The 11,335-nt window shown below is 40.5% G+C and overlaps 1 protein-coding gene across 1 annotated transcript in view; it reads right to left on the bottom strand.

The window, feature by feature from the left end:
* LOC140740521 (Y+L amino acid transporter 2-like) overlaps positions 1-10,929 on the bottom strand; it is a 186,421-nt gene extending 175,492 nt beyond the window's left edge. The window contains exons 1-2 of the mRNA XM_073069739.1: positions 10,918-10,929; positions 2,008-2,574 (exon numbers count right to left, since the gene is read on the bottom strand). Coding sequence (XP_072925840.1) covers positions 2,008-2,539 — 532 coding nt within the window. The 5' untranslated portion in view covers positions 2,540-2,574; positions 10,918-10,929. The remainder of the gene's footprint in view (positions 1-2,007; positions 2,575-10,917) is intronic.
* Between the last annotated feature and the right edge of the window lie 406 nt (positions 10,930-11,335).

The raw sequence follows: 11,335 nt of genomic DNA, 5'->3' as shown, positions 1-11,335 counted from the left end.
GATGTGTTTGGTGACAGGATCCCATTGAAGCTGGCAGAAGTTGCAGAGAATGATGATGTCTTGGATGCAGAGGCTCATGGGATGGTAAGTGAGGATAAGAGGAACTCTACCCCTGTTAAGGCAGCAGGGAGATGCTGTGAGTGTGGATATCAGGGAAATGGTGGTGGAGGAAGGGGAACCCTATTCTTTGAAGGAAGAGGTATCTCTGAAGTCCTGGAAAGGAAAGCCTCATCCTCAGAACAGATATCGTGGAGATGAAGGAAATGAGAAAAAGGAATAGTAAGGAGACATGGCATGGTGGGAAGAAGTATAGTGAAGATAGCTGTGGGAATTCGTAGGTTTATAAAAGACATCAGTAGACAGTTTGTCTTCAGAAATGGAGGCAGAGATTGAGAAAGAGAGAGTGGTAACAAATAGACCTAATGAATTTAAAAGCAAGGTAGAAGTTGGAGGCAAAGTTGATAAATTTGCTGAACTGTAGTCGTCAATGTAGCATAGGAAGAGTTGAGGATCATTGCCAGGGATAGCTTAGAACATGAACTATTGTATGCAGCCAACAAAAAGGCAGGCATAGCTGGGGCATATGGCTGTCCCTTGAGTTTGGAGAAAATGGGAGGAGCCGAGAATTGTTGATGGTGAGGACAGGTTCTGTCAGATGGAGGAAGGTGGTAGTAAAGGGGCACTGGTTGGGTTTTTTGTTGAGAAAGAAGCGGAGAGCTTTAAGGCCTTCTTGATAGGGAGACACAAGTGTATAGGGATTAGAAAATGGGGCAGTCAGGGCCAGGGAATTGAAAGTTGTTGGAGAGATCGAGAGCACGTGAAGTGTTGCAGATGTAGATGGGAAGGTACTGAACCAAGGGGGGTAAGACAAGGTATGTGGACATGAGCTCAGAGGGCAAGGAACAGGCAGTGACAGTGGGCCTACTCAGACAGTCAGGTTTGTGGATCTTGGATAGAGGGTAAAAATGAGCAGTGTGGGACAAGGGAACTATGAGTTTGGTGGCAGTGGATGGGAGTTCTCCAAAGTTAATGAGATTAGTGATGGTGTTGGAAACAATTTTCTGATGGTTAGGAGTGGGATCCTTTGTAAGTGGAGGTGTCTGAGAATGGCTGCCTGGCTTCAGCCAGGTAGAGGTCAGTTCACCACACCACAATAGCAGCAATTCTCATGAAATCCATTATCATCTTTGTAAAGTTTATTTAAAGGTTTGTGTCATTGGTAAAGGGTCTGGATACCTAAGCTCAGATCATACCAATAAATTAACACCACTGTTCAATGTTCATGCCTTCACCACTGTATTGACCTCAGGCAAACATTTGCTCTCTCTCATCAGGAAAACAATTACTCACTACTAATTTACTATATTCATACTACCATATCTATAATGCAGTATATTGCCAGCACCTTCTAAAAGTCCAAAAAATGCACCCTTTCATCAATCCTCTTCATTCTAGCAAATAACATACACCAGATTATTATTTTTTTTTAAAAAATCTATGCTAGCTCTATTTAAACTGATGGATTTTCAAGTGAACATTATTTTTTGTCGAATATTGTCCTTAAATGTTCTCCATGATTCACAGTACTTTGGCAGAACCACAATCAAAATTTACCTCTATTTATTTTTATGACCGGAGATTTAAAAATATGCTGTCTTCCAGTCTTTTGGCATTATTGTCAAACCCAAAGAAGTTTGGAAGATTGTGACTAAAGCATTTTTACCTGCATATTTACTTTCTTCAATAATCTATGATGCATCATATCTGAACTGGTGATATTTCTGCTGAATATAATCCATATTTTAAACATATTACTGTAAGTACATTTTTAATCCAATTTCCAATTATCCTACCAATTTTTTGTTGCTCAATGTAATTGCTCAAAATTAAATTAATTTAATTTTAATTAAAGTTGGTAACAACAAACATTCTTGGTGTTTATTATTATTTAAATTGATATTTATCTAAGTACAAAACGGTCAATGGATAATACATCATGACACTTACTGATGCAAGCAGCTCCAAGTAGTTGTTGTGCTAAATATGGTGTAGGACAGTTTCCAAAGATAGGCTGCACCAGGTAGTTGCCAAATGTTAAGGCAATAACAGCTTGTGCAGAGGGCCTAATAATAAGTATTGACATCCAGAGTTTAAGAAAAGCAACAAATCCTCCATATACTTCCAAAATATATGCATAGCTTGCACCAGATTTTCTAATGGTTGTACCCAATTCAGCATAGCAGAGGCCTCCAATAATTGAAAAAATACCCCCAAAAGCCCAAATAATCAGGGACAGACCATAGGAGCCACTTTGCTCTAAGACTCCACCTGGAGAAATAAAAATCCCCGATCCAATCATGCCTCCAACTATAAGAGAGACACCATTCCTTAAGGATATCTCTGCTTTTAGTTTTACTAACACATCACTGACGTGGTCAGTTTTTACTCTAAGCTTGGGATTGGGAGTGTGAGGTGAATCAGAGCCTGGGATAAAACTGTTGTCTGTAACTGGCTGAAAACCAACATGTTGCTTGTCCATATTGAAGTATGAATTGTTACTTGGGAAGCAGCTACCTAGAAAGACAGAAAAAAAAAACAACTGGAGTATTTTTGATTATTATATATTTTTATTTTTAGATTTTCAACTATGAAGATATATGGATCAAAACAGTCTTGAGTTGATGTGTATTGAAATCAGCTACACATAAGTACAGCAAAGAGTAATTTTCCTCTCAAGAATTAGTGGGTGTATCTTCTACCCTGACACAGAATCTTTGATATATGGGTAAAATTCAGACCATTTGAGTATCATAGAGAGATACAGTACAGAAACAGGCCACTCAACCCCAGAGTCTTGCTGACTCATTTAAACTAATCCCACTATAACCCATTTATTTCTCATTGCATGTAACTGTGTTCTTAACATGATCTTCCAAGGTAACCACTCACACATCCAATAATGAAGTCATGACAGTAATGAGAATGTGATAAATATGACACAATGAATGGATATAATGAACTGAGTCATGAAAGGCACCAAATAAGTCAAAGACTCATTGATAGATACAGAGCAGAAATTGGTTCTTTGGCCAGCTATGTCCAAACTGGACATCAATCATTTCCACTAATCCCATACCTAATCCATTTTATTCTCCCAATATTCCCATCAACTCTCCCACAGATTCCACATTCACCTATCTACAAGGAGCAATTCACAGCTGTCTTGTGGCAGCACTTCTTTTAGATGTGTTCAGTGGTGGGGAGGGCTTTTCCCGTGATGGAATGGGCAGTATCCCCTACATTTAAGTTACAGATCTTTGGACTGTGTCTGGAAACTGGAGTACCCAGGAAAACGGGAGCGATAGTAGATTGATAAAAGAGTGGTATATCCCTGACTTCATTATGTTTTCAGCTGAAGACTGGCTAGTTTCATGTTCTTTTATATCTGTAATCCATTTTAAATTTAAAGTAAATCTGAATTATGTAAAAACAAAGTTCTTTCTGCTGATTATTTTCCAATCATTCAAAGGTAAATACAATTTCAAATGAAGGACAGTGAAATCTAGGGAAAGAAACGTCAAAAAAACCTTATAAATATTTTCCAAAACTTTACACTATCCCAATTGTTTGGAATACAGAGGAATTCTTTGTCCCACCATAATAGTGTGTCATACCTGAGCACTGGTCAAACACAGACCAGAAAATATCCTTGGTCAGTATGTGTTGTATTAGCTGAATCTCACTTGATTAAGATGGTTCAATTGGCCAACATCTTAAGGCTAAGGAGGTAACTGGGGATTGCTCTCCAAAATGACAATGCTCAATACATATGATACATTATGTTAGAGTTTTTTTGGGGGGTTAGCACACACAGCAAATAACTTCAGCAACTGACTTCAGCCACCAGTCTTCAGGCTTGAATATGAACTATAGATTAAATGCAGCTCTGAACAATGGGCCGTGAACCACAGTTAATTAGAAGACTAGACAATGCTGATTAAATTTGTTATTTGGGTTCTATTTGGGTGTTTGTCATGTGGGTGCAACGAGGGAGGTGTGAGAGTGGTGTGTAGTTCAAAGGAAGCATTGTAAATATGGAATTGTCCTTTGATCTTTAGCCTGAATTGTACTTTAATCTTCAGCACATAAAATGTTGTGCATAGTTGGGGTAGGCAGGCCTTTTTCCTCTGAAAGGGGTCTCAATATGAAACCTGCTCTGTCTCATTTTGTCAAATAAAGAAACTGGTTCATATCTACCAATACTTCTCTCCAGTAACTTTGTTCACGCGACAACATTTGGGGGTTCATCTGGGATGCCTTTGTGACCTATTTTGTGGCCAGAGATCTCAGCAGTCTAAATGGGTGCATATTTTCAAAATCAGCACTCACACTTGGATCTGTTTGGGTCAGTGGCCATAGAAAATCGCTAGGTATCACAAATTTGCGAAGGGTGGGTACTGAAGGTTCAAGGAACCAGTGTAAATTTGATTCAGGAACTGTATTTTAGCAAACACTTTTGTGAGTGTGCATGCCTTGGTGTAACAGTCATATGCAAAGGAATACATCAGTCATCATGTGCTTAGACACACATAAATAGCATACATACTCTGCGGTTTTAAGTATGTACTGTTTAACTGGCCCCCATCATTTATATTTTGCATAGGGTGTGGATATTTAAGGGAGTGGCTTTACCCAGATACATCTGTCAGGATGGCACCTGTTTAAGTCAGGCACTGTCAGACTGATAACCCTGAAGACCCAAGTCAGCCCTTGACCCTGATTGCAACCATTCATAAGCCCTGGGGAAAAACAGCACATTTTGTCGGAATTGCCCTCACTTAAAGTTGTATGTGGTAATTCAGAATTCCGGCGAAAGCTTGAGGAAATGGTTGAAATTCACCAGATGCACCTTAAAGATATACATGTGTTAGAAAAGTGCCCAAGGAACATGTGGGATAGTATGGCCCATGGGATGCAGGATGGTACATGGGCAAGCAACTACTGGGAACGCCAGCAATGAAGAGAGATATCACTTCTTTAAAGGGGAAGTGAGGTAGTGAGATGAGAGCAATTGGGGAATGTCAGTGATTCAAAGTGCCAGTAAGCTAGCAATGTAATATGCAGAATGTAAATATCGAACATATGATGAGTAATCAGGTTGGATAATCCAGGAAAGGACAACCCAGTCTTCCTGAAAATGCTGAAGGAAGGCCTGAGTTTAGCCCACTAGGAAGTTTTAGATTTGAGAATAGTGGTGGGATCGACCTACTCTGCTATAGTTTCATGGGCTGGTGAGATAGACCAGAGGAAAGGCAAGAGAAGTTGTAAAGTGGCTGTAGTGAATGCAGCTGCTATGATGTTACAGAGAACTTGCTTTGTGTGCTGGCAGCTGGGGCACAAAGCAAGGAAATGCTGGAATAGACATGGAAGTGGAAAGATGATTTGTTATAGCTGTGGCTTCTCAGGTGATGTTTGGAGGCAGTGCTCTGAAAAACAAGCAAAATGTAAATATCACCTACCAAAGCAAGCAGAACTCACAGGAGCACTTTCTCTTTTCAGTTTGGCTACTGACCAAATTATAGAGTTGGCGAGGTTGGACAAACGACAAATAGCAGCCTCTGTTGCCTGTGGTGGTCATCCACAGATGTACACAAGAAGTTTATTAGGGGGTTAGCAATGCAAAATATTCATGGACACAGGATCATCAGTAACGATAACTGATCTACCCTTGCCCATGACCAGAGAGGTGATTTACATTACCAGAGCAGGAGGTGAAACAATAAGGGCATAGAGAAGACAACTCCAGGTACTTCAGACTGAGGGAGTATAGCTTTCTGTTGATTTCTGGGTGTGCCCAAACAACGAAGAAACTATCTGGGAATAGACACACTGATTAAGTGAGGCAAGACTGAGACTCCGGAAAAGGAGAAATAACAAGGACTAGACATGGACAGTGGTCACATGTGAGCCACAAAGCAGCTAACATGGCCCACAGAGAGACAGCAACCCCAAGCAGTGAGAAGAGACAGGGTGATGTGCAGGAGTCATGTCAGGTGGTCCCAAGGGGAGGGGCCAAGCATAGTCAAGCGCTGCTAGTAGTGCAGCTGCGTGAGGTGATTACAGTAAAAGCTCACCAGAAAGGGGCAGAAAGGGAATGAGTGGGCAGACATCAGTGTGGGAAGGGCAGCAGAAGAACAAAAAGCAACAGAAATTACAAGTGTACAGAAAGAAACTACAACTGCCAATTTAACAAGATTACATGGAGATGTGAGGGACCACTGTAACCAGGGTAAAGGACTGAGCAAAACGTCAACAGCATATTGCTAATCAGAGAGAGCTGGAGGGAAAGGAGATAGTTGTCCCAGGCCAGATGACCAAGTCATGGTGAGGGTTCTGCCTGAAAGGGCAGGGCTTGCCCCCAGATGGATAGGGTCACAGATAGTATTTTTAACAAATGACACTCATATCTGTGTGCAGACTTGGCAAGGCAGCCAGTGGAAACACTGGACTCAGATTAAACTGTACAACTCACCTTCTTGTTGCCCCCCACAGACAGAGCAGGAGATCAGGTGTGCCCAGTAACTGTGTAATTACAGAGAACCTAAGAGAGGAACACCAGCCAGTCACACCAGACCTGACCACAGGTGATGGAAGCAGACCCACAGCAAATGTGAAGGCAGAGGATATCCAGAGAATGAAATAGAAAGCTGAGAATAGAATGTTAAAGTGCAATGGTAATGGTACTCTGTAATGAAGGCAGGTTGCTGAAGGTACCTGATTAGTTGTATAGCATAAAATAGAAAAGATACTGAGGAAATAGATAGGAAGGGATTTAAGCTATAGCAGAGACATCAGGTTCCGTAACTTCAATGGCATGGCAGACTGAGAAAGAGAAGAAATTGCACACAGCATCTGAAGTCAGTCACAACAGCCTGAATGTGGAGCGAATACAAATGAGCTGGGCCCTTTCAGCAGCTGGGCCAGTGCTTGACTGGACGGTTCAGAACGGGGTGCCTCTGGGGAGAGATCCTTGCAGTTATTCAAATAGAGACTACCCCAACCCCTTTCTGTACATCGATGAGAGGGCTTGTGAGCCCAATACTTTTACCTTGCTGATACCCCTGGAAAGCAAAAGTTTTAGCTTTCAGAGAATGAAGGGCTGAAGACAAGGAATGTGATTAAACTGCCATGGGCCATCAGGAAAGACATATGAACGAAGCTGCATTTTTAAAAGACTGTTATTCAAATCTCTAGAACAATCTCTCTGCTTGGTGTTTTGTGGGTAGCCTTTAGGGATGACAGGGTAGATGTAGGTGCACATTAAGTAATTGGGGGGAACTCTGAGGCAGAGCATTTTTGCTGCCTTATTTTAGATCCTCCTCAAGTTTGGCCTTTCTTGGTACAAATATATTTTTGTCCAGGAGGGCCAAGAGGAGGGACTGTTAGAGCGCCTTTGAAAATAACTTCAACTTCAAATAACTTCAGCCACCAGTCTTCAAATACAAATATAAAATGTGGATTAAATCTAAAATGCAGCTCTGAACAATGGGTTTCTAAGACCGTGAACCACAGAATTGGAAGACCAGACAATGCTGATTAAATTTGTTATATGGGTATCTGTTGTGTAGGTGCAAAGAGAGAGGTGTGAGGGTGATGTTTAGTTCAAAGGAAGCATTGTAAATATGGAATTGTACTTTGATCTTTAGCCTGAATTGTCCTTTGGTCTGTAGCCTTGGGTTAGGCAGGCTATCTTCCTCTGAAAGGGGTCTCAATATGAAGCCTGCTTTGTCTCATCTTGTTGAATAAAGAGAATGTTTCATATCTACCAGTACTTCTCTCCCGTGACTTCATTCATGCGACAACACATTATACCGTGATATTTAAAGTGGAATAATGCACCAACACTCACAAAATGCTATTTGTGCATACTGAACACTGCAACAGCTGTGTACCGTATCATAATCAATCCATAACTTTTAAGGAAAAAAATTGATCATTGATCAGTTGTATGCTATCCACAACTGATAATTCTACAAAACACACAAACATATAAATTTTGATAGAAATAACCAACTTACTCTTCAAAAATGTTACACCATTTAGAAAAATCACAGCTGATCTGATTGTTACACTAATTCTGCATCAATGTCAGATAATCTCTCACCCATTTGTCTATCAGGTACCTATTTATTTCCTTCCTTAAAAATACTCAAAGACTCAGGTTTTATTTTGAGGGAGATCTGGAAAGTCACAACACTCTACAGCAAGGTTTCTCAAGCTGTGACTTTGAACCCCACAGTTAATGATAGGGGTCCATGGCAATAAAAGGATAAGAACCCCTGCTCTCGAGCAAAGGTATCACTTCATCTCATGCTTAAATAGGCAAACTGTTACGTACCCGTGACACGTGACGGGTGACTGGGGTTGAAGCTATTCTGGACTTGAGGTAATGGTCTTGTGATGGTGGAGTGACGTCATTTTCCTGCCAGTAGAGGTCATGTGACAGGTTTTTTTTTAAACAGGGTATAAAAGGAGGACCCCTCCCTGTGAGGAGGGGCAGTTCGTGGCTGGATTTGCCATGTTGACTTCATGCCGCTGCGTGATTTAATGTTATGACGCAGTTGAGTTGAAAGATGAAGTTTTATCTAATGCCTAAAGTTTAAAAGGTCATTGCCAGCAGTTTCTTTACAATACTGCTAGTTGAGAATCAGTGGAGAGTGAAGATCGGAGTTCGGGAGTTAAAGATCGAGAAGAATCGATTTCGACGGTGAAACAGGTTCGACCTTGTTTGATCCTTATTCGGAAGGAGTTCATTAACTGTTCTCGTGTTAATCCCTGTGAAATAGCAGAAAGGATTGGGAATAGTTCTGTAAAGGAAAGATCAGTGCCTTTAAGCCGTTTCGTTTCGTTACGTAAATTCTTCGTGGGAAAAAGTTCGATCTTGGGAACCGAAGCAACACGACGTGAAAGAGAATTTAAATCGTCTTAAAAAGTCTCTCCCTTAAATGGACTGTGAGCATTCTGAACTTTTGGCAATACTACTTTGAAGAACTGTTTTTGCAACATCACTTTAAGAACTGTTTAAGCTGCCGCACAGCAGCTGATTTCCGGTTACGTTAGTGTTTTGTTTACTTTTGGGGGGTTTGTTTTCAGTGTTTAATAAACGTGTTATTTGTTATAAAAACCCCTGCCTAACTCATATATTTATTATTGCCTGAATCCGTAACACAAACACTTATTTTTAAACAGTAACCCCAAGTTCTACATTCTTCCATAAAAGGAAACATTCTTTCCATCAACCCTGTCAAGGCACCACAGTTATCATCAAGCCTTTCTTCATAACACTCCATTCTAGGTATTGGTCTAGCAAACCTAATCTGACAACTTCCAAAGCATTTACGTCCTTCCCTGAAGGAGGAGACCAATTTACACATGGTACTCTAGATGGGGCCTCACAAATCCCACATAAAACTGAAGCATAATCTGCCTACTTTTGCATTTAATTCTCCAGCACTAAATTATAACATTCTATTAGCCTTCTTAATTACCTGCTGTATCTGAATACAAGCCATTTGCAAACAATGCATGAGGGTCTGTAATCTCTACTACATAGTTAACCTACATTGTTTAAAGAAATCCTGCCAAAGTGTCAATTTTCACATTTCTCTATGTTTAACTTTATTTGTACATTTTTGCCATATAACATTTGATGTGCCTCTCTACCAAATGCTTTCTGGAGATCTATTTATAGTACATCAGCTGGTTCCCCAGTAGATGGCATTTCTCATGTAAATACAATGAATTGGTCAAACAGGTCAGACATGTCTTCTCTTTCAGAATGCAATGTTGACTTTACATGATTTCATTGCATTTTAAGCACCCTACTGTAATATTTTAAATAGAATTTCTAATATTTCCAGTAATTTCTTCTGTCTCCCTCCATTTTTGAACAATGAAGTTACCCCTGCTATTTGGCAATCAAATGCAATCTTCCCCAAATCCAGGCAGTTTTGGAAACCATAAGACAATTCACCAACCGGCCACTACCTATGAGACTCTGAAATTATGTCCAATAGCACCTAGTTCCAACAATTGGACCATAAATACTTTTTCTGCAATTCTTTCTTTGAAATCCTGCAGCAAAGCATATTACCAATATCCTCCAAAGCAAGAGTTCCCAACCTTTTTTTGCCATTACCAATGCCATTAAGCAAGAAGTCAGTGGACCCCAAGTTGGGAACTCCTGCTCTAAAGACTGGATTTTTATCGTCAGTCCCCCAGTTTCACACTTTTATAGGACCAACACTCATTTCCTTAAAATATCGACAGAAATTTTATTCATTTTAAGAAGTTATTGCCAAAATAATGTAAACAAAACAAATACTAAATGGTAATTTTTTCAATCCTAATTGTTCCAAATTAGGTTAAATTGACAATTTGAAATACAATGGTAATAGCCCTGAATAATGAATGGGCAAGCTGAAGTAGTTTCTCCTCAGAAGAAACGCCCACATCTCTCATCCACTCATTTGAAACATCTTCGGGTGTTAAAGGCCAGTTGGACAATTTCTCCTTGTTGAAGGGTATAGTGTACAGTACCTATAACTGAAGCATGTTGGTAATTCACTGCATCTGGTGACTTGAAACAATCCTAAATCCACAATCATGGACATAGTCTGTAGAGTAGATCAGAACCATCCGTCCTTTCAGCGCTCTGACTGGAGACTTAGGCCTTTTCGAACACTATTCTCTCTTTACAGGGCTTTCGACTACAAATTTAAACTTAACAGCTCGCTAATTTAACGGCTGAGGAGAAAGGAACCGAAAAGAAACTTCTTAAGCCGAAAATTTCAATGAGACATTTCAATTAATAACTCATTTCTATCTGTAGGTACGGCGACTGAACGCGCTCCTCACCTGAACATCCGCCGCAACGTTCACCGCGCACGCGCAGTGCCAAACCGCCAACCCCGGCGGCGGGAGAGGGACGAAGCGTCCGGTGAGGCGGGAGCGCGCCATGTCGCCAGAAAGCGGGAGAGAAGCTGCGAGAATCAGGGGAAGGAGGGTCGGAAACACAACGCGGTTAATATTAGAATTGGGAAAGAGAAAAAAAAACGGTTTGAAGTTTAAGAGCGGAAGGTCAGGAATGCGATGGGTATAAATTTAGGGGTCATCAATTAACGGGGACAGTTGGAGAATAGGAATAAAGTTATGAAATTAAGTGATAAAAGACCATCCTTCAACTCAACTGTCCTTTAGAATACAATAATAAAGATAAACAGCCTTAATTTAGGTTTAATAAAATACTCAAGCCTTCTGAAGCATAACAACTCAC

This window comes from Hemitrygon akajei, chromosome 17, assembly GCF_048418815.1.
Source record: "Hemitrygon akajei chromosome 17, sHemAka1.3, whole genome shotgun sequence".
Lineage (NCBI taxonomy): Eukaryota > Metazoa > Chordata > Chondrichthyes > Myliobatiformes > Dasyatidae > Hemitrygon > Hemitrygon akajei.
The sequence above is the reverse complement of the archived record's forward strand: the minus strand, read 5'-3'. Positions and strand labels throughout refer to the sequence as shown.